Genomic DNA, 24,602 nt, shown 5'->3' with positions numbered 1-24,602 from the left:
AAGAATGCTGGAGTGACTTGGACAGAAGTCAGGGAGGTTTCAAGGTCCAGAACAGTGTGCCTTATGGACTAGTGTAGGATTGCGCCTTTTGTTACAAGACCAAGCATGGACTATGGTCTAATGAATCTTTTACAAAGTTTACTCTGGCAGCTGTGTGAAGAACAGACTATAGAGGGGCCACTCTCGAAGCAGTGAAACTATCAGGAGGTCACTGAATAAAGGTGCTGGCAGTGAGATATGGTCAGGTTTGGGATCTAGTGTATGGAAACATTTTCTGATTATCAGTATGAAAGAAAAGTGATATAATTAAAGAAGGTTGCCATGTGTCTAGCCTGAGTGACTGGATAGAAGGTCATGTGACTTGCTGAGTCAGGGAAGACCAGGCAGGGGTAGTGTAGGTTGGGAGAGAGGTAATGTTTCTTTCTCTTTTTTTGTGGCAGAGACAGAGAGAAGGACACACAGGGACAGACAGACAAGAAGAGAGAGAGATGAGAATCATCAATTCTTCGTTGTGGCACCTCAGTTGTTCATTGACAGCTTTCTCATATGTGCCTTGACCAGGGGGCTACAGCAGACTTAGTGACCCCTTGCTCAAGCCAGTGACCTTGGGCTCAAGCCAGTGACCTTGGGCTTCAAGCCAGCAAACTTTGGGCTTAAACTAGCGAACATGGGATCATGTCTATGATCCCAAGCTCAAGCTTATGACCCCGACCCCATACTCAAGCTGGTAAGCTTGCACTCAAGCCAGATGAGTCTACATTCAAGCTGGTGACCTTGGAATTTCGAACCTGGATCCTCTGCATCCCAGTGTGATGCTCTACCCACTGCGCCACTGCCTGGTCAGGTGAGTTTTATTTTGGTCTTAACCTTAAGAGCCCTGTAGGATCTCAAAGTGGAAGTTTCTACTAGGCTGCTCCTGGTTAAATGAGGCTGTAGGTGCAAATTTTGGGGCTAATATTCCAGTATATTAGTTAAGGTCAAGGAACAGAACAAAACCCCTTTGGGAGGCAGATATGGAAATGGAAGGTAATATAAATCCTGGGAATTAGCCCTGGGATAGAAGGAAAATTAGCATAGGAAAAAAAATTGTCAGAGATGGGAGGGAAAGTGTGGTATTTTGAAAGCTGTGTCAAATATTGTTTCAAGAGGAGGAGTTAGCATCTGAGAACTGACTGTCAGATTTGGCAACATTGAGGTTGGTGGTGGTCTTGCCAGTGCTGCTTCAGTGGAAGGGTGGGAACGGAAGCCTGAGTGGGGGCTCCTCCGGGCCGATTCAAATGTGAGAAAGCAGAGAAAAAAAAGATAGGGAATACTTGTGAGAACTTCTGCTGTAAACAGAAGAAGATTATAGCTGGAGGATGCAGCACCCAGAGAAGCTCTTGCTTGGTTGTTGAATTGTGCCTTTAAGCTCAGGAGTGCTGCACAGGTGCTTGAGCAAGCAAGAGAGAAAGAAGAATCGGCCTTAGACTGGAGCAGAAAATAATAGGAGAAAATATGGACTATATGGGTAGCTATGGATATAAGGAAATAGATTTGGTAGTAGCAAGACAAAGATTTCTATCTTTTGATTGCTTCTATTGTAATTAAACTAAGACGATAGGCTATTCACTGAGAGTGAGGAGAGAGGTTTTGGGGAAAAGAATTTGAGAGAGAAGGTGTGAAATAGTCAACCTGGAAGGTGAGAGAGGACACTGACCAGGAAAATAAAGTGAAGTTGGCTAGTTATCAACATGGTTCTTTAGTAGCCAGAGTTGCTGTGTGGCTTTCTAGATCTACATTAAGTTACTCATGGGTGGGGGAGAGGTGGAACTGAGTGTATTTAGCCAGGACTGAGGCTTTACTAGGTAATGGAAGGAGGAGGACATGAGGGTTGCAGGTGTGCACACTAGTGTGATTGATTATAGGGAAGGGCAATAGAATATAAACTCAGTAAGGAAGAAAATAAGAAGACAAGGGAATGATGGTCAGAGAAAGAGCAGTGAGGTTAAGTGAAGAAGGTGCATTATCAGGAAAACAGTAGATAGCTGCCCCAAAAAGGGGCAGCAAAGTGGTGTAATCTGAAGACATCCTTTAAAGTAATGGGTTTTAAGGATGTCAGACTGGCAATGAAGAGGAAGTAAAAAAGCTGCCTACCTCCAATAATATAAAGAATGAGAAAGTTGGAAAACCCAGTCCCAACTAGAGAGGGTGGCTGGGAAAATAACCAAGTTTTGATTAGAAAGGAAACTGAAGGAACCATTCAGAGGAGAGTGTAAGGTCTATTAGGATTTTTTTGATGTGAGATCATAAATTTCGAGGATCACATGAGAAAGTTTGGATGATTTGGTAGTAACCTATGTTTTATTTGGGAATGTACAAAAAGGGATGAGTGTTCCAGGAGTGAGAATAATCCAAAGGATTTGGAGTCTACAAAAGGAAGCTCCAACTCAAGGAATAATTGTGTCTAGAGTTGGTTTAAAGGGAGTCCACGTAGAATTTTCAATCATTTCCTTATAGAAAAGAAAATATTCTTGACAGTTAAGTTTCAAGGTTAATTCCAAAATGCATCTGAAGACTAATGCTATTAACAGGAATATAGAACATATCCACCATGTATAATAATGATTTTCTATGAAATTTGCTTTAGAATTGTCATTTGGAAGAAGATATCTGCCTCCTTTCTGCGACAGGGCAGGGAGTGCCTTCACATGCTGAGCAGTGATGGTGGAGACTGGAATGTCTGACTCTGGTTGTAATAACAGCAGCTGTCACCCAGAGAGAAGGCTAAGCAGGGACTGGTGTGATGTGCTGTGAGATAAAGAACGTTTCCAGAAGCAAGGTCAGTGGTGCTAAAAGGGGCATGGACAGACTAGGGAGATAGAAAGAAGGAGGACATCCTGGAGTTGGCAAAGGATGTACTGAGGGCATAATGGACCTCAGAAAGAATGAGTGTGGTGGAGTGAGGGAGCTGAGATCAAATTCAGTTATTCACTCCTTCCTTGTGCCTTTTAATGAGACCCTATTAGCATTTGGAGAGTGTTGGCCATATCCATTGGCATTTTTGGATTACTCTTCACTCTCTTAGTTTTTAGCATCTTTTCCATTTTTTTTTTCTAACTCTTCTTCCTTTTCTCTGTCTATGATGGCATCCTGCCACCGGACACCATTGTTGACTTTATTTAGGTGGCAGGTAAAATGGAACATAGGGTGACAATTTTCAGCCAGAGGTGGAGTGGAAGACAATGAGATGGAGAGGAGGTCCCCCATGAGCAGTGTTTTGGGAGTCAGTCATCAGTAAGAGATAAATGTAATTTGGTTCTCTGTTAAGTTGGGGCACTGACAGAATATGTGCATATATATTAGAATATTAGGATGTATTTCTATTACTAATGACATGAAAGATGTTAATAGAAGTTGATATCTATGGCTAAGTAGAAAAAAAAATTCTGCTTATATTTCCAGTCACTAACGTGTTTTATAAGTTCCAATTTTGGTCTTATAATCAAGACAATCAATAAGTAAAACATATTTGTGTTTTATGGGTACATATTTGTGTTTTATGAGCAGATAGTGAAATTTACAATTTGTATTTCATTTAAAGACATGCATCTCAGGCACCATTTTCATAAGAACTAAAGTTCAACTTTAAAAGATTCTGTCTTTGGAAATGACATATACATAATATGTCAACCCATGGATTTTTAACTTTTCCTCCCTGCCAGAAATGAAATTAAAGCATACTATATATTATCATGGATTATCATCCTTTATAAATTTTAGTATCAGATGCTTACTTTTTGATTGCATGAGGTATTATAATATGAAAATCCTATATTTTTGAGATGATTGAGTTCCTTTACCATTTTCTAAATGGGAATGATGAAGAGTTCTTTCTGAGCAAGTGAGAGCCACTTGCCATTGTGATACAAACTGATTTAATTTTACAGGATCAATGGAAAAACATGGCTGTTGTTTCATATCTATCCAAATAATTATACATATGTTTGTCTGAAAAGGCAGTAGAGCATAGTGGTTTGAAGACTAAACCCCAGAGTCAGACAGACCTACATGGACTCAGCTCAGCTTCTTGCAAGCTGTATGTCCTAGCAAGTTATTTAAGCTCCTCAGGCTTAGTCTCCTCATAGCAGACCTGGGGCGATCATAGGATGGTTATTAGGATTTTGTGAAATGATGAGCTGATGAAATGATGGCAGAAAATCAGTCCTCAGTCATGGCCTTTGAAAAGTAAGTTCTGCAGAATTTTTGCTAGATAAACTTGATGACAGTGCACTGCCTGTCCACTTACAAATGCTCTATTCAGTTGAAACCACTTTGGAGGAAGAAAAGGTCACACAATGAAGAGGGAGTTTGCAAGGGGTTGCACGTAAGTTTGCCAGGGTTTTTGGCAATATCAAATCTGTCATTTCAAAGCTAAGCGAGAGGAGAGATGTTGCATATCAGTTTTTTGCTCCTGTTCCAATTCTGGTCCCCACAAAGCCCAGGAACTGTCTCCTTCCCAAGAATTAAAGATATGGCCCAACCAAGCAGCACGTCTTGAAAAAGAATGTCCCCCTCACTTCAAAGAACTGTTCTTGGAGGGCAGCCTGGGTTGTGCGCCTTTAAGATTTTCTAGAGTGAACAGATGTAACAATTTTCTATAATTTGCCTTGGTGCAGATGCTGAAAGAGAGCATTCACAATAAAATACATGCAGTATATGTAATTTCATCTGGATGTTCTGGGGGGTTAAAGTAAAAATGTGTACCTGCAAGCTGTTTTATGGTTTCTCAGTCATAATGATCTCTGTTACACAGAAGGGTACAACTGCAACTCCTCCTCCACGTGCAAGCCTTCTAAAAATACCTTGATAATTCTGCGTGTTCTGCAAGGCACTGTGTGCACTCCCCGTGTTTGGCTTGGGAAATGTGTTCAAGTGTTTCATTTCTCTTTGCGATAAATTATTGATGTGATCACATCCACAGGGATGGTGGATTATCTGTGGAAGAAGCTCTTGCAAAGGGGACAACTCGAACGGCCTCAAATAATAAAAGCTGCGAACGAACCTCGGTGCGACTGTTGGTCATGCTTAACTATTGGAATGGTATTGTTTTCCCAGTAAGATGAGAGAGAAGTAGGGGAGAAGGTGTTAAGAATTCTTAATAGCTGCAGCTTGTCACCTGCCTCTAGGGAGTCCATGCTGTGCTGGTGGCATTTCTCAAGGGATGGCTCAGGAAAGGGGCTGGGGCGTCAGGGCGAAGCTAAATCCCCAGACAGTCAGTGAGTGAATGCTCTGCTGCGTTGTCCTCTGCTAGTTCAGGGATTGACCCTCCTTCCATCCGTCAGCCCCATTCACTGACTACTTCACTGGTCCCTGCTGCAGATACATATTTTGCACGGTAATTACAGAACGAACTGTTACTTGTGCCTTTCATTGCACACATACTTGCTGAGCAGCTACTATTACATTGTTCAATAGTTACCATTAGGGTTCCACTGGTCCTCTCCGCCCAACACAAATAAGAAATTCTCTACTTCCACAACGCAGTGGTGGGCACTGTTGTACGGCATAACTGGAATTAAGAAGAAGAAAAAACCAGATGTATGAAATCTTCCATCTTAGAACTTGTCCGTTGGCTCACTAGCTATTTGCTTTCACCGAAGTGTATAAAATGTGAGGTGAAGTCAGTAAGAAGAGGAGAGCCAGCAGAGCAGGGCACCCCCCAACCCACAGTGGCTCAATGGTGTGTTCCCAGCCACTGCAAATCCAACCCCTCCTGATTAATTTTACATAATGTTATTCCGCAAATTAGTCAAGTACAACCTGTCATGCTCCTTTCGAGTCTTAAGTTCTCCTCACCTGCCTGATAAGGGGGATCTCATTCTAAAACAGTGACTGAAACTCCCAAATGGTCAGGACTGGGGTTGCGTCTTGGAAGAAATAACCCTGCGTGCACTTGGAGCCATTAAGGGGCTCTGCCCCAACTTGGTTTGCTGGCACTCTTTCCACAGACAGGCTCAGTGAGCTTGGTAGCTTTTCATTCCACAGCAATGAGCAAGCTGAATTTCCATACAGTTTTAAGTTTTTAAATTAAGGTCCTGCTGATTTAATGCCTTCTCCAAATGTATACGCTTAATTTCCTGTACAATGTCATTAGCAGCACAATCACACATTTTCTATCTATCTGCTTAGGAGCTCTTCTGTAACAAAGATAAAAACTGTCAGGAACATCACAAATATTCATTTCCCTCATTTCGCCTTTCTCCCTGCCCCAACGTGGTGGCTGAGGGGAGGGGGTGTTATTCAGAAACCCATGAAAGCCAGGTTTCTCTAATTTGTTCTCATTTACATTTTCATTTGGGAGACACACACAACCAGAATAGGACTCCCCTCTCACCCCCTGTGCAGGCAGTGTTAATCTCTGCTGTTTTAATATCATATGGTAAATGTAAACGTACCCAGATTCAGTTACAACACATGCAGTGTTTTGGACCCAGTGACACCAGAAGTAAAAATGATGTCCTTGTTCAGCTCATCATATGGGCACCTTAAATCTAGGTGAGGAAAAATGGGGAGGTGATGTGCATGTTCAGGCAGGGAACTTATTGCTTGACACGGATCAACAGAGCACTTAAGAAACCAGTGCAGTGGGAAATCAATATGAGTCAAGGCCAGCTCGTACCGTGCGCTTTTTTCCAATGGGGAGAGAGAGGGAAAAAGAGAGAGTGCCCCTATCTTATACTCGACTCATTTTGGATGATACATAGCTCTCGTTTCAGTTTGTTTTTATTATTTTTTAAATTTTTCCCAGAATATGCTTTTGCAGACGAAGGTATGTAAATAAAAATAATAGAAAACAAAGCTTTGAAATCTACAACACAGCTTTTGCAAGAGCAAATGAGGTCATTGAAGCTTTTTAACTAAAGGATTTTAGGAGTTTTGATTATTTTCTCTTTTTAAAAAATTTACTGTGACTCTTCATTGTTTTTGAACTAATATCCACAGCGGAGAAGGTATTGGTATGTGAACCCCTGATTTAGGAGATAATGCAGAAGAAATTGGGTGTGCCATGGGTTTGTGAGGCCCATTAATTAGGTCAATTGATTTCATGAGTCATCTTGGGAATGTCCTTTTCTTCCTCCACCCTCAGTTACCTCTTTGGGAAATGCTTTTAACCATATAGATTCTGCAGGCTTCACTTCGTAGAAGCCATTTGGGGCAAAGCATATGTTGGGTTGACTGGGCAACTAAGATTAGATGTGTTTTGGACATTTTTTTTTCAAATTAACTCATCATTGTTTGGATTATGATGATGGTTTCAAAATACCAGAAACCAAACTATGTTACCGTATGTTTTGTATATCCTGAACAGCCTGGTGTTACTCAGTTCATCATAATGTCATCTGGTCACTGTAAATTTACAGCGTTGATTGTCATCTGCATGCATCTATGCACATGAGAAATGACTGTACAAATAGAGGCCATGGACTATAACCAACTTACTTAATGATAGCCATTCTTTCAATATTTATTTTAAATATTTAGTCCACTCAATGTCCAAATCTTATAAGGAATGAAAACTTGTATTATCTTCTTTTTAACTGGAAGTCCAGCTTTATATACAGCACTATCTCTGAAAATATAACAACACTTATATTTTGTTCCTGCCATTCATTTGCTCCCATTCAGGCAAGCAGAAATTAAGTAAAGGAAATAATAGATGATTTATTCTTAAGCCTCTTTTTCATTTGATTACCCCTATTGTTATGCTTTACGCAAACAAATGAAACTATTGCACTAAACTAACTAGTGAAACCTTCAAAATAAGAGAGAAAGTCTTTGATGGTCTAATATGAAGCCTACTTGAAGCTACTCTTATTTACCTACACATATTTATTCTTGTTTTTAAACCTTGTAGGCTATATTTCTTGGCAGAGAATTTCAGTCCTCTCATTCCTGAATTATTGTCTTTTCTGAATTATTACCATGAATCAAGAGGCTCTTTGAAATTTATTCTGAATGTAAAATGCTCCTAATTTATTAGAAGAAAATCTATATTAAATCAATGTTTGAGTTTTGCAAAAGATCTACTTTCCTTGATTTCTGATTAAACCTGAAGGAAAGTAAAAAAAAAAAAAAAATAGGACAGTGAGCAAGGACAAACATCTGTTTAAAATGGCATTAGTTACTGTAATTATTGATTACCATTTAGATAACAATGAATACATGCCTGATGACCATTTCTAAATTTCTCTAGAGGTGGACATTAACCTCATCCTTACAAACAAGTATTGGAGGAGAAGTTTGTACTCCGTGTTCATATGCAGCCCAGTGTGAGTTTTTAGCGTGTCAGTCAGTGAGTTAGAGGGAAAGGGTAAAGAGAACCTAATCAGGATGAAATGAGATTAAAGGCTGTCTAATTTTACAGCAACTGTGATCCATCAGCCACTGTGAAAGTGACAGTGGAAATGAATGATGGAGACAGACAGGTGGGGTTGTACATTTCACTGATTTATCCTCAAATGCACTGGGCCTTATTTTATTGAGTGAACATGACCGCATTTATCATGACTGTCATCTAAACCCACTTCCCTCCATTTAAAAAGGTCACTTTTCTCAGAGGGAGCAGTAGAGAGGCACTTTCAAATCAGATTTAAAATCTAATAACACGTGTTTATAAGGCCCTTTGTGAGAATTCTCAACTTTTATTAAACAAACCACAAGTGCTAGAAGGAAAGAGGGAAAAAGAAGAAACCTTTGGTCATCTTTGGGAATATATACTCATTTAGTTTCTGTATTTGAAGAATTTGTACCATCTTTTGCCTTTTCCACTCCAAGCAAGTGATATTCTATTCTTGCCTGGGAACTTAAATGAAACATTTACGTTTAAATTTTTTAATTAAGAAAGTAGGAAGCAGGCAATGCTATAAAGTAAACTTGGAGAGGATATTAAGTCCCAGTATTTACTCTGCAGAATGATTAATCATCACACACTCAATAGATGTTAGCACTTGTTACAATTGAATTGCTGCCACAATTCACTTATATACCTGCTAATTGTTTTCTCATAACTCTAAGGCCATAAAAATCTGAGTTACACAGTCTTTTACTACTCCTTGTACTAGTGCAATAAAATATCCTAGAATGTTATACATAAAATTAATCATTGTGGATATGAAAATGGTCAAACCCTCAGAGTATTTTGTGTTACTTCTCACAATAGTATCTACCACTTACCAAATGTTTACTAGGTGTCTGGCTCTGTGCCAGTGTTATATTTATATGACAAAATATATAATTATATTTCTATATAGTACCTATATTATATCGCTGAACATATCATAACACTTAACGTTTTGTTTTTGCTATTCATTTGCTCCCATTCAAACAGAAATTAAGTGAAGGAACTAATAGATGAAATTATAACACATGATAAAATATAATACATAATAAAATATACCTATATTTTATTTGCTTTTATTTACCTATATCTTTCATTTAATACAACTAACTATTGTACAAGGGAGGCATAACTCATTCGTTTTTATTTCTTTGTGAAATACTGAGGTTTTAAGAGGTGAAGTCACTTGTTGAAGGTCATACTCAGCTAATGAATGGCAGAGGGAATCCAAACACAGGGATATCTGGATCCCAACCCACGCTCTCATCCATTTCACTCTACTGATTTTCAATAGGTATGTTCACCCAACCAGCAAGTAATTACTGAGTACCTGTGTCTTCGGTGATGGTGTTCCTGAACTTTCTGTATAGTTTTTTTGTATTGAATTATATTTTAAATTTTTATTATTTTCATATTTAAAGGAATCTTAATTAAATCAAGTGGTCACTCCTTTAAAGTTTTTTTTTTTCCTATAAATTCGATATTCAAATAGTGGGTTTTCTTAAAGTAGAATACATTTGTTTGCTGGAGCCAGAAAAACACTAAGCAAATAACCAGTTAAGTATGGGTAGTGTCTATTGGTAGAAGTTTTTTTTCTTCTTTAAATAATGAGCATATATTTCAACCTTGCAAACATCTTGGGCATAGAGGGCTTTTTTCCTGGCATATAAAATGTGCCTGGGTTTGCTGTATTTTTAAAAGGTTTACTCTGCTAGAGATCAACCCTACTATTTTCTCCCATATTTTATAGCTGAAGAATGTATACCACTGCCATAAGAAAGCTACAGGTGTCCTTCACAAACACAAAATTTTCATGAACATCCAAACAAGAGATTGTATAGGGCTATGCCATGTTTATATAACCACTAAATCAATGGTTTTTGACTGTTTATCATTTCAATGTCTCATTTACAAGGGCCTTGATTTCCTCTTGGCCTTAAATACACAAGCTTGTAAAACTATCAAATATGATCTATTTCTTACTTTTTGTGAAAAAATAATTACTGTCCATGGAGAAAATACAATCTTATAAAACATTGGGATATGCGGGACCCATAAGATTTCTTCCCATTCCTGACCTGCAGCTTTCAGCACCCTACCACAGAAGTTATCACTGTTTCTGTGTTCTTGATTTTCCCCCCCAGAGATATACTACATACAAATCATTTTCTTTAATGCAAATGGCAGCAGTGTTCTATGGGCACATTGATTAGTACCTTGCTTCTTTTGTACTCAAGAATCCATTTATTTGCTCCCCACCAATCAAATATTTTTTCAGCAGCTACTCCATGCCAGGCAATGTTCTACCTGCTGGGGAGGTCATGATGCAGAGCAACAAAGAGTGTTCTAATCAGGGGAAGCACCTAATAGAACATGTACACAAATAAATAAGCAGTTTTGTTTCAAATGATAAGTACAGTGAAGAAAAGTAAAGCAGGTTCAGAGGATGGGAAAGACAGTGGTGAGGGATGGCCTTTCTGAGTGGATGACTTGTGAGTAAGAAGATTGATGGAAGTGAGCCATGCTGGATGTAGAAATAAGAACAGTAAGTGCAAAGGCCCTGAGGTACAGGTACAGAGAGTGTATCAAGAACAACAAGAAGGTCAGGAACAGTAGGATTTGACATGAGGTCTACTGGGAGTCCCAGGGCAGACCAGGCGTAATGGTTCAGTCTTGGTCAAAGGACAACCTTTGGATTATTGACTACCACATTCTTTTTAACAGCTGTACAGTATTCCATCTGATGTGTATCCTTTAATGTATTCCATTCCCTTCTGATGGCCATGTATTAATTTATTCTACAAATTTACTAAACACTCATTAGATGCAGACAGTTTTCTAGTTGCTGATAACACAGCAAGAAATTACACTGATGGTGTCTCTGCTCTTATAGTGCTTACATTTCAGGGAAAGAACATGAACAAATAAGTAGAGAACATATAGAAACACACAGAACAAAAAGCCAGGTGGTGACAGATGATATGAAGAGAAATAAATAGGACAATGTGTTAGAAAGGGAGTGTCTGGTTATTACTCTAGCTGGGGTGATCTGGGAAGGCCTTACTGGGGAAAGGCATTTAAGGTAAAATTTGAAGAGTGAGAAGGAACCATAGTTAAAAAAATAAGGGGAAGGAGTCTATGTCGAGACCCTGAAGTGCAAATAAACTGAATGTGCCCAAGCAGCCTAGAGAAAGCTTCCGTGACTGGAGCACCGAGGGCAAGGACCAAAGAGGCATGAGAGAACGTCAGGAGGAGGACCCTGGCTGGCTGGCTGGGTCTTTATGAACCAGAATAAGTCATGTGGGTTGTATTATTAGCTCAATGGAAAGATGCTGGAGGGGTTTGAAGCAGCAAAATGACATGATATGATTTATGTTTTAAAAATGTCACTGTAGCCTCCATAGATGTTGTAGGTAGAAGAGGGAAAAGAGAGACATCAGGTAAGGTAGTCTAGATGAAAGGTGATGGAGGCTTGATCAGGAAGGGCACTGTGATGGAGAGAAGGGGACAGGCATTGACAGCTGCTCCTGTTATAAACGGTGCTTTGCCAAGTGTCTTTGTAGGTATATAACACTCAGATGCAGGAGTTTATCTGTAGGGCTAATTCCTCCAAGTGAAATTTCTGGGCTCAAGGATGGGTGTTTTTTATATTTTGATGGATATCATCAAAGAGTACCCCTTTGTACATTTGTATATTTGCCAGTATGGTAGGTGAATAATTAGGATCTAGTTAAAATTTCATAGAAGTGCATTTCTTTAATGATGATATAGGTTGAGCATCTTTTTATATATTTAAAATCCAATTGCATTTTATAGATTTTTCTGCTGGATTTTGATTTCTTGATATCATAATTTATTCTACCTATAATTACTATTTCTGTCTTTAAAGTGCTTGTCTATGGGGTTATCTAAACAGGCAAAATAAATGATATTTTGAAAGTATGTTATTGCTAGGATACATATTTGTGATATATTTACTCATTGGAGCAAATTCAAATAGCAATTACATGCTGTTTAAAACAAAGCTAACCTGAAAGAAAGACGTCTCACTTTAATAATATTGAATAAGTGAGTATTCCTTGCCATGGGATTGTAGAGGATTTTTTAAATGATTTTTTTTTCAATTTTATAATAACTGCAATTGAGAAATAGAAATGTTTAAAAATGTATTAGTTAATTTAATCATACCACCCAGTCCTTCTGCATGACCTAGCAATTTGGCCGATGCCTCTCTGAAGATAGAAACAGACACACAGTAAACCATCTTATATAAAGCAGGACTTGACAGATATTACTGATAATCTACAGAAAAGGCTCTGTTACTTTTCTTTCTATTTTATTTGGGTTCTACTCTCTGCAAACTGCAAATAAATAAAAATGTGTTGTATACTGGGGATGATTTGATCATTATGGGCAGTTTGTCTGGAAAATTAAATCCTGTATGAAATTCACATGGTCTGATTCCAGTGATGAGTTAGTGGAGGTTCTGAATTAACCCAGAGGTTGTCAATATCTTCTCCCTCATTCTGAACTCGTTCTGCACACGACGAACCAGTTCCCCATAGTCCCACTGGAGACAAAGTTTGTGAAGTGAGTTCAAGGTATATAAATCTGGGGAAAAGTGCATATGTGTTAGGTTTCGGAAGCTGTGCTAACACCAAGAGAGCTTGTTTCCCTGTCATCGTTCAAAATTGTATCTAGGGGAGAGGTTTCCTGACAATGAGTATTGCTTTGTTACTCCCTTCTCTGTACAGTAATTGCACTGATACATGCTTTTACTGTATACCTGCCAAGCTATGATACAGTATGCTGAAATTGCCTGTCGTTTGTTTGTCACTTCCACGGGATCTATGAGCTCCTTGAGGCCAGACTGTGTCATCTTTATAGCTTCATGCCTAGCACTGAGAAGCACCTAAGGCTGGGTCAGACTCAGGCACTGCTATAGCGTTTGTAGCGAATATAGTAATGGGAAATATTAGTGAAACAATAAACGTTAGTAGCATAGATGACGGAGTGCTAGCTAACTAAAGGAAACTGTGGGTTTATTTCTTTGGAATTTTTATAAAAATGTGGTGAGTACCAGAAATATGGAGGGAGAAGGTGAGGGGATACAAGAGGAGAAATAAAAAAAGATGTGCCTTCGATCAGGATCCTGTGGCTTCTAGGATAGATGTCATCCTACCTGCAGTGCAGATGTGTTTTACACAAAGGAGGTTTGTAAGTTCTTCAAAGACTGTGACATATTTCATTAGAAACTATCATAGGTCTAATTGTGCCAGGATCAAAGGTTTTTAATAAATCCTTGTATATTTACAGTTTTAACTCTGAGCTAACAACTGGTGAGGCTAAAGGGACTTAAAATAGCACTTCTATTAGATATTAAAGCAAAACTGACTCATTTTTATTTTAAGTAGCATGTTTTCACTAATACATCCCTAAATTATGTTATTACCACATAAACTATTTTATTTTGGATATTCCTGGCATGTTAGTTAGAAATTAAAAAAAAAGTCTTTGGGAATGAAAGCTGCAATCTATTCCAAAATTGTTTTCCGTTTTATAAAATGTTGTGTTTGCAGACACTGATGAAACATGCTAATGCTTTGATGTTACTTTGATGTTCCCTTTCCTAAGTGCCAACACAACGACTTCCTGATCGTATCTCTCAGGGGAATGAGAAATTGTATTATTCATTGTTCTATACCTTCAAAGGCTCATTAAAAAAATAGTCAACTCTGTAAATGGATTAAAGTAGTAAAGCCACACATATAATTTAAACTTGTGAATATAAGATCCTTGGCAAATGTCAGGGGAGCCTGTGCTATTTAAACTGTGGGTGATATAGCAAGAGGATAGCAAAAATGATTGGGAAATAGCTTCGGTTCTCTTAGAGGATGGGCCCATTGTTGAGCCAAGTTATTGAGGGAGAGAGGAGGCAAGTATAATGAGAATTTATTAGGAATGTTTTCTGATGTAAATCACACATTCTTGATATGGGAAAGTGAACTCTAGTTCACTTTATAACCTATGAGATATCAAAAGGTATGTTTAAGAGACATTTGTTTATCAACTCATTCATTCATTCATTTCATTCAAAAATATGCATTTGAGGAACTATTAGTTATTGTGCTAAACTCTGAGCATATAAAGATTAATTTGACACTATTCTTGTATTCCAAAGCTCACAGAGCAGAAAGAGAGAAAGCTCGTAAACAGATGAATAAGCTACACAATGCTTTAGGAGACAAGCAATAGAAGCACCAGACAGGAAATGACTAAAACTTCAGAGAGAAAGAGAAGCTTAAGCTAAATCATAAGATTAAAAAAGGTTTTCCAGGTTGTCACAGTAACAAAAGTCACTATCAGTAAAAATAATATGGATTTAACAAATATTAAATGAGTTCTTACTATGTGCCAGAACTTGGTCTAGGTCCCAGTGATATTATGTTTATTTTAATGAGACTATTTTCTAAAAATTGATTATTAAAATTAGATCAATTTCCAAAAATATTTTCAATATTATAATTCATATATTATAATATCAACTATTTTGTTGAAGCCAAAGAAAATGTGTTTGAGTAACATGGGAACAAATAAAAGGGAAGGTCTCTTTTCTACATTGTCCTTTTTTTTTTTTTTTTTTGTATTTTTCTGAAGTTGGAAACGGGGAGGCAGTCAGACAGACTCCCGCATGCGCCCTACCAGAATCCACCCAGCACGCCCACCAGGGGGCGATGCTCTGCCCATTTGGGACGTCGCTCTGTTGCAACCAGAGCCATTCTAGCACCTGAGGCAGAGGCCACAGAGCCATCCTCAGCACCCAGGCAAACTTTGCTTCAATGGAGCCTTGGCTGCCGAAGGGGAAGAAAGAGACAGAGAGGAAGGAGAGGGGGAGGGGTGGAGAAGCAGATGGGCGCTTCTCCTGTGTGCCCTGGCCGGGAATCGAACCCGGGACTCCTGCACACCAGGCTGATCTACATTGTCCTTTTAAGCAGCTAATCCGTCCCCAACTCAAATTCCCTCTGGAGCATTCTCTCCTTAGATAATCCAGAGGTAATGGCTCTCTAATTAAATCTTTCTTGACATTTGGAGCCACCTGATTGTTCTAGAAGCAGTTGTTCAGTGTGCTACTGTGTTATTGCACTTATATGACTTCCAAGGATGTTTCAGTGTGAGAGTCAGAAAGATTTGTTACATATTTCTCCCATAGTCATTTCATGGTGTGTGTATGTCTATGTTCGCTTGTACCTGTGTGTGTGTTATATCCAGGAACTAGTCGGGCTGGGCCCTCAAGATTATACTAGTCAACAGCTTTAACACACATGAGAAATTCAAGCACAGCCTATCATCTCTAAGGAGATGAGTCCAAGGTGGTCTTGGCCAGGAAGAGGCACCTAGAGCTGCCTCTCAATAAAGTTATGACATATGTAGCTGGGAAGAAGGGGAGAGCTGGAAGAAGGGGAGAGCCGGAAGAAGGGGAGAGCTGGAAGAAGGGGAGAGCTGGAAGAAGGGGAGACCCGGAAGAAGGGGAGAGTTGGGAAGAAGGGGAGAGCCGGAAGAAGGGGAGAGCCGGAAGAAGGGGAGAACTGGAAAGAAGGGGAGAGCTGGGAAGAAGGGGAGAGCCGGAAGACGGGGAGAGCCGGAAGAAGGGGAGAGCCGGAAGAAGGGGAGAGCTGGAAGAAGGGGAGAGCTGGAAGAAGGGGAGAGTTGGGAAGAAGGGGAGAGCTGGAAGACTGGGAGAGCCGGAAGAAGGGGAGAGCCAGAAGAAGGGGAGAGCTGGGAAGAAGGGGAGAGCTGGAAGAAGGGGAGAGCCGGAAGATGGGGAGAGCTGGGAAGAAGGGGAAAGCTAGAAGAAGGGGAGAGCCAGAAGAAGGGGAGAGCCGGAAGAAGGGGAGAGTTGGGAAGAAGGGGAGAGATGGATGAAGGGGAGAGCTGAGAAGAAGGGGAGAGCCGGAAGAAGGGGAGAGCTGGAAGAAGGGGAGAGCTGGAAGAAGGGGAGAGCTGGAAGAAGGGGAGAGCTGGATGTGCAGGTCTGAAGACAGAAACATGGAGGGCAATAAGGTGAATACTGAAATTCCCTTGTCTTCTTTTTTGGAACCATCATTTACTGGCAAAAGTAGAAAGTCACTGTATATCATGTTATATTTACTTATAAATATATTTCTGAATGCACATAAGAATCTGGCATTTCTCCTTAGAATTTAAGTGAGACCCTAAGACCAAAATTAATTTAGATATATGCCAGGCCATCTATGCACAACTTGCTTAAGATTCCACCTAACTGGTTCTGACTGATTGTATGTATATACACGTACATACACACACACATACACACACACATTTGGAAAGCTATTTGTGAGTAGGGTGTTTTTAAGGGAGCGTTAGTGCGAGACTGTGGGACCCCTGGGCATTTTTAATTCAAAGAAGGAGAAGCAAACCTTCCTCCCTCCCTCCACCCCAAAGACAAAGCAGAGACAGGTGGAACAGAGATGTGGGCCAGATGTTTCTATGCCTCCTGACGCTTGGCAGGCACAGGGGACGTCTGAAGCAGGAAGCCGCAAGAGCTGTCTGTGATGGGTGTGAGGGGAGAGCTGGGGCAGAAGGGGCCTGTACTTGTGGGTTTGGAGGGGCCCTGCTACCATGTACTTTCCTGGGGACTGAGCTGGTGCTCAGGAAGCTTGCTGGGTTAGAACTGTCACGAAAGAATCCTTCACTCAAGACAATTAATTGCCAGGTCAAGTTGACCCTAACAGAAATTCTGTTGTTAATAGCCCTGTGGCATGGTGGGAAGGCTATAGAAAAAGGTTCACAATGGAACCTATAAAGACAGCTATTCAAAACACAAAGTCAGCTTTACAGCATTTGCCTTCTGAAAGGCAACATCAAGCGAGTAAGAGCTTGTTTCCCTTTGTCTTCCCCTCCTCCAGCTCTATCCCTGGCAGAACCAGACTACTCAGGATGACCGGTTTCCTGCAGGGCGGGTCAGCCCTGCTCACCATCCTGTCAACATCAGTGTACAGGAAGGGGTTGGTATAGCAGGCCTGGGACTGCTGTCCTTAGGAAGGCCCGCTGGCAAGGCTGTCCTTGGGCTGATGTCTAGGAACTTAGACTTTAAGAGTGTTCCCACTACCTTAAGAGAAAGTGGCTGTCTGTGACCAAATTAAACAGTGCGATTTGTGTTATATATAGCTGCTTTTCTTATCGGAGTATGGAATTTTGGTATGTGCTGGGCAGAAGAACCTGACCGGCCCTCAGTAGAAACTTTGGGCACTGAGTCTCTAATACCTCCCTGGTAGACAATATTTTGCAGGTGTTGTCACAATTCTCATTAGAGGGAATAAAGGCGTCCCATGTGACTTCACTGGAAGAAGACTCTATACTTGGTTTCCTTCAGACTTTGCCTTATGTACCTTTTTCCTTTGCCGATTTTGCTTTATACATTTTTCCTATAATATATCATAGTTGTGAGGACCCCTGTAGATTTGATTTAACACATGGGGTTGCTTTAAGAACCTCATGAGGTTTAGCCCGCAAGGAGAGAGGAGATATCCAACAGAGAGGTTCTGAAAAATCAGTGGTTGGGAAAAATCAAGTTGTTTTCCAATGGCTCCATCTGGAAAGCCTGCTCAGTACATGGTTATGGATGTATGTGTTTGTGACAAGATTGCTTCTGGACTCCCAAGGAATACTTCTGGCTGGGAAAGCATGGCTCCAGATTTCTTTCGGTTTGAATGTGCCAATCTGAGAATCCACCTGTGGCTAACTAACACTGTCCCATCATCGCAGGTACTAGAAAAGTTATCAGAGAACTTGACACTATGGCTCTTTTTATTTTCTCAGAAAATGTGCAGTCAAGTTGAAAGTCATACAGACCCCTATGAGACCATTAGGAAGGAGGAACACAGTGATGTAGGAACTCTGCGTCAATGACATCTAGAGAAGGAGGAAGTCACTGGGGCTTGGCTCATTCAGGTAGCGATGTGCCATCTTCAATCTCTCCCCAGCCATTACATCCGTCTGCTGCCTTCACAGGGTGCTTTGCCTCGTCTTTACAAAACACCAGAAAGTGCACACTCCTTTCTTGTGCTTGCTCCTTCTAGCTATCTTTAGAGTAGCTCGTTCCCTGGGTCACAAAGCTGGGCCCAGAGTCACAGTGCTGGACTCACAGAGGGACTGGTCTGGAGATGGTCCCATGACCCAGCCAGGCCCTTCAAAGGGGTTTTCTGCTGGAGTAACAAGCAACCTTGCCCTTCTGAGTGCAGATCCTGGAGCTGCTTGGCCATAAGAAGCAGGTTTGAGAGAGAAAGAGCTCATGTAGTGAGCAGAATGAGACCTACAAGAATGAACTCGGACAGGATTTTGAAGTTTGGTTTCTCAGTCATTCCTAAGGTTCATGCTGCCCTGCCCTCCTGGTTATGTGGCCTCATAAATTCCCTTTCTGTCCCACACTTGTACAATAGCCTTCTAACAGCCTTTCTGCTTTTATTTTTGTTTGGTTTTTTTTTTTTTGAGTTTATTTTCACTCAGAATGATCCTTTGAAAACCTAAGTCAGATGATGACATTCACTTCTATGTCTTTTCCTTACTACTTGTGACCTTCAGGATACACTTTAGAGCTTTCAGAATGGTCTACAAGGGACCATATGGCCTGGCTGCTGGCTACCTTTTCAACCTCCTTCCCTACCACTGTCCCCTCGCCAATGATGCTCCAGTCACACTGGCTTCCTTCTTTGTCATCTCCCCAACACTAGAATCATATTTCTACTCACACGTGGGTTTTTCTCCACCTCATCTGTTTGTTCTCCCTTTATATATTCTCGGGGCCTGACCCCTCACTTTATTCAGGTGTCTCCTAGAAAGAGAGACCTTCTCTGACAATCCCACGTGAAAATGCCACCCCTGACTTTCACCATTCTTGTATCTTGATAGCACTCAATAGTGTCTATCATTATACAGGTTTTAAACATTTTGTTTTTAAATTATTCCTATATTAACATATGGACCATATAGGCATGCAATATACTAATATATTAGCCATGTAGCTGCATGATTGTCCTTCTCACCAATGAACCCCAAGTGCCTGGATAAATGTCTTGCACACAGTGACACCTGATAAGTATTTGTTAAATCAAGGGCAAAATAGTTTAAGTTATATTGAGTTGGATTTCTGTAACTTTCAGCCAATACTTTGAAATTGCAGATGGAGAAAGTGAAGCAATTTGGTTAAGGTGAAACAGTAATTTCAAAAACCATGTGGCTTTAGTTACTTGGTTCAATATTGGAGACTTATGTGCAATTTGCCTTTTAAATGGAAGATAGTATAGTGTCATACAGGCTTAGATTTTATATCATTTAACTATGAGTTTCAGAGTCTCCTTCATCAGTAAGGTGTGGATGATGATATCTATCTACCTCACAGAGTTATTGTGAGAATTTAATTAAATTAGATAACTTATGTAGAACACCAGGCTTATTACAGACAAACTATAAAAATTAATTATTTTACCATTCCTCTTCTTTAGTTCTTCCACCAAATATTCTTACATTGTTCAATTTTATAAAGGACAAAACATCTCCCAATAAGCCAGTTTTCTTCACTTGCACTATTAAGTAATTAATCAAAACACAAAATTGTTAAAGCATGGATTTGGTATACAACTAACTTAAAATGCAGTTTTGACTTATTGGGGTAGGAACTTATGATCCCCCAAAGATGGTCACATCTGGATATGTGGATAGAATGAAGTGACACAGATCCCCATATTTTCAAGAGTTATGTTGGTGATACTTAAGTTGGCTTAAACTCACATCCTAACAATACACATTGCATGAGAAGGATAAGAGCTTTTATTTCATTTATTTAATATGTATTAGACATCTACTGTGTGCTGTGTATGAAACAGAGAAGAATACAAACATAATATCAGACTATGGGGCTCACAACCAATAGAGGAAAATTTACATACACAGAAAAATAAAAATGTAAAGCAGATAGTAAGTTATGATATGATAAAATTCCAAGGTGCTGAGAAAGATGAAGCAAATGAAGAGTAATTTTTTTTTTAGTTGTCCTGGAAAATAACAGCTACAGGTAGATTTGTGTTGGGTCCTTGAAGGGAGGGTGGGAAATGGACTGATGGAGAGAGGCTTGGGGAATTCTAGTCAATGCCAGCTGTGTGCACAAAGGCATGGTGGCTGGAGAACTGTCAGCAGCTTTGTGGGGCTGGAGTGTAAAGTAAGGTTTGAGGAGCAATGAGATGTAAAGTTGGAAAAGTAGCGAGAGACAAGGTCATGGTGGTCTCTGAATACCAAAGAGTCTATTACTCTCAGAGCAGAGAGGCCGGGAGTGGAGTAAAGCATGAGTGGTAAACAGGGAATAGATCCTGTCCTTTGATCTTGCTGACATTCTTTCATCACCTGGGTATGTTTCTGCTAAAATTAAAAGCCATCATCTTAAAGCTCAATAACCCATTAAAAGAGGAAAGGTTTATAAGGGGAAGATATGAAATACATAACACCTTCAAGTGTCAACCCAGAAAAAGTAAACTATAACCACATATAAAGGCTAAGAGGTACACACACACAGAGAGAGAATAAAGGAGAGGGCGACAAAAACAAAAAACAGAGAAAGACCATTAACTAAAAATGACAATGGGTATGTGTGTTATTTGTGGAGAGGAGTAGGCAAGAACATTTTAATATAACATAGGGGAAGAAGAGTAGGAATACGTGTCATCCTCATAAGTAAGAAACTAGATATTATTGTAAACAAGACTCATTCAAACACAATTTTCAACTCAAACTTGGATTCTCCTTCCCTTCATGTTGAGAAAATGGGGAATAACATTACATCTATCCCACATTCTGATGACCACTTTATACGTTGTCACCCAATAACGTGACATCATTTCAATCACTATTTAGCTCTTATTCTTCAATAAATTAGCTAATGAGCTGTTCTTTTTCCTCAGGAGAAGTATCTGAGCATCAAAGGCTAGTAACAAGGTCTAAGTCCATTAATATCTTCTTTTACTTTCCCTTATGCCCCATGCTCCTAATGTTCTTACTATCCTCATGATTCAGCTTAGATTTTAATGCTCATCTTTGCAATCATTTCCCAGCACACACCCTCATTCTCTTGCTTCTTTCTCTATTCTCTGACTTGCACAGCAAAACCAAATCTTGGTGGATCCGGCCCCAGGTCAGCACCAACATAAGTGAATGTGGCTGTACCATTGTGTGAATGGCCTCATTTAAAATTCATGTTATTATTTCCTGAAATTTCTACTGTGTTTCTCTACACCATTTATTATCCCATTTTTCTAGATCAAGGGTTAACAACCTATGGCCTATGGGCCAAATCTGGCCCACCACCTGATTTTGTAAGTAAGTTTCATTGAAACCACAGTCATATCCATCAGTTTACTTATCATCAGTGTGGCTGCTTTCTTGCTACAATGGCGGAGTGAAATAGTTGTGAGAGAAACCTAATAGCACGCAAAGGATAGAATATTTACTATCGTGCCCTTGACAGAAAGTTTTCTAACCTGTCCTGAATGACTATTTTACATCTTCTTTCTTCTCAATTCTCTAACATCAGCCTTCTGATTTACTTTAAGCTTATAACCTTGTTTTCTATTTCACTAAGAAAATAGAAACATTTAGAAAAGAACTCCCACAGGCTCCCCAAATGTATATACCAAATTGTCTATCAGCATGCCTATACATACTCTGCCTTTCTTTTTGTTTTCTTTTTTTTTTAATTTTTTATCAAGGATGGATAGACTGTCCATGCTTATTTCTAAAGTCAAGACCTCCATTTGTGTGCTGGGTCCCATTCCCTCTCAATTACTCATGGAGATCTTTCCCAGAAATTTTATCACAGCTTGCATCATTAATCCCCTCCTCCCCAATCTGGTCTTTCCTATCAGCAGAGAAACACGCTGTTACCACCTTCAAATGTTTTTCTTGGATCAATATCCTCTTCTTCTTACTTATTCCATTTTTCCATTTCTTTTTACATAAATAATCCTTGAAAAAGTTGTCTTTACTCAAAGTTTCCAATTTTCCCCCTTTCATTTTTACTTAAACCCTTCCTAATAATAGTTTGCCCTCACCATTCCACTGCGACAGCTGCTGTCGACGTCCATGTTGCTAAATGAAATGTCTCTTCTCGGTGCTTATCTCGGGTGACCTATCATTTGACACAGTATTATTTGACATAGTCGATGGCTCTCTTCTTCACATGTCCTCCCAGGAGACCATTCTCTCTGGAACTTCCTTCTACCTGATTGGCCATTCCCTGGTCTGAAAGCTTGCTGATGGATTGTCATCTCAGTCTGTAAACACTGGCATGGCCTAAGAGCTTGCCCTCTTTTCACTTTTATCCATACTCAGTACCTTGGTGAACTTCCAGCCACATGACTTCATGGCCCCGTGTGGGTATCAACAAGGGCTGTCTGGCTTAATGTGCCCCCAAACAAGCTCCAGGCTTTCCCCTCCAAACACTCCACTTCCCACCTAAGTCAGTGTCGACTCTATCCTTCCACTTGCTCAGAAAAAAAAGTTTAGTAGCATCCTTGACTCCTTTCTTTCTCTTATATTATGCTTGACAAAATACATCATTTATTCCTCCTGGGATAAAAGCTATCCTTTTAGGCTTTCTTTACACACAAATACATAAACATGGATTATGATATATATGCTTTCCTAATCTGCTCTTACCTGTAAATATGTGATAAGCAATGTTCATTTCAATAAATACAGACATTCATAAATAGTTTTTAATAGTAGTATACTTTTTAGTATGGATAAACTAAAATTTATTCAATAATCCCTAATCGTCAAACAAAAATTTGGTTCCAATTAATTGCTATGGTAAAAAATACTGAAATGAATATCTTTAAACATATGAATGATTACCTTCTTATAACAAATTTCTAGAAATGGGGACTGCTGAAATCAGGACCATAATAATTCTTTAAAAATATATATCTTTTATGTAATATACATATAAATGTATTATATAAATACATTATTCCAGATTCCAAGATGAGAGTGATATCCTAATTTTTATTGGTGAAAATAATATAACAAATAAACTGCTGATCATTTAGTAATTCTTTGACTAATTACATCTGAATTGTAGTTATGAATCCAATGTATAGAGAAGACATCATATATTCAATTTGTAGAGGATGTGCCTGTGACTGTGGATTCAAGGACGCTTAGCAATAGCTCCGTGGCTCTCCAGGAATACCCAGACTGGCAACGACAGCTTTGGTTGATGGCGATTTAGAGAAGCAATTCACTTAGCATATGATTACACATGGAACCTATTTCCTTTTTCATCATAGTTGCTCACTTCCCAATATAACAAAGTGTTACAGTAGTAATATCAATTCTGGTACTAAGCAGGTCAGTAAAAAGTTCTCACTAAAGCTAAGTAATTATATATATATACGTAGGCAGAATAAAGTAGGGTTTTAACTCTGGGCTATTTAAATTAACTTCCTAGATTGAATCTTTTTATGTGCTGTGAGGGCTTCCCTCTGGAATTCATGGCAACCACTTCAGCGTTCTTCAGGCACTTGGAGAAATGCTGAAGGAAGAACTAAGTCTGTTAATTGCCCTGGCTGCAGATACCCATTGCGGCGTCCTGCTCCAAGGCGTCTTTCTCGGACAGCTGCAATTTTGAACTGAGCCACTAGATGGTGTACACTGTTCTTTGCTTGCCCCCCAGAAAAAAAGCATCAAGAACCAGGCTTAGATATCGGGCCTTTTAAAAGGCTAACAAAACGAAGGGGAAAACTGCAACAGTAAGACAAAATTAGGGAGATCTCTTTAAAACTTTAGTGTTCATTTTTGTTGTTGTTGTTGGGGGAGGGGGCGATGCAGCTCATGCTGAGTTGGAAAATAACAACAGTATTAGTTTCTTTACTCCATTCTTCCTAATTCCAAACATTTAAACTGTGCCAAAATCTATCTCTGATTCTCTAGCTATTCATGATAACCTACTTTTGAACTTTATATTTCAGTGATAAAGGCAATACAAATAGTTTATTCCTCTTTTAGAAACTCGGATGAACAAATACTTAGCAGTGGTATCTTATGCTAATATTGTTAAAGACAGATTTTTAAAACAGGCCAGATTTTCTAATAACTTGAAGATCTTGTGTCAGAAATATGAACTCGAATTAACTGCTTCTCTTTCTATAAGCAATTT

At 39.5% G+C, this 24,602-nt stretch overlaps 1 protein-coding gene across 2 annotated transcripts in view; it reads right to left on the bottom strand.

Moving 5' to 3' along the window:
• KLHL14 (kelch like family member 14) overlaps positions 1-24,602 on the bottom strand; it is a 102,233-nt gene that overhangs the window by 15,473 nt on the left and 62,158 nt on the right. For both annotated transcript variants that reach the window (XM_066247241.1, XM_066247240.1), the window contains exon 4: positions 5,459-5,548. In XM_066247241.1, coding sequence (XP_066103338.1) covers positions 5,459-5,548 — 90 coding nt within the window. The remainder of the gene's footprint in view (positions 1-5,458; positions 5,549-24,602) is intronic.

Source organism: Saccopteryx bilineata, chromosome 11, assembly GCF_036850765.1.
Source record: "Saccopteryx bilineata isolate mSacBil1 chromosome 11, mSacBil1_pri_phased_curated, whole genome shotgun sequence".
Classification (NCBI taxonomy): Eukaryota; Metazoa; Chordata; class Mammalia; order Chiroptera; family Emballonuridae; genus Saccopteryx; species Saccopteryx bilineata.
Note: the sequence above shows the minus strand (reverse complement) of the source record. Positions and strands in the feature narration are given on the sequence as shown.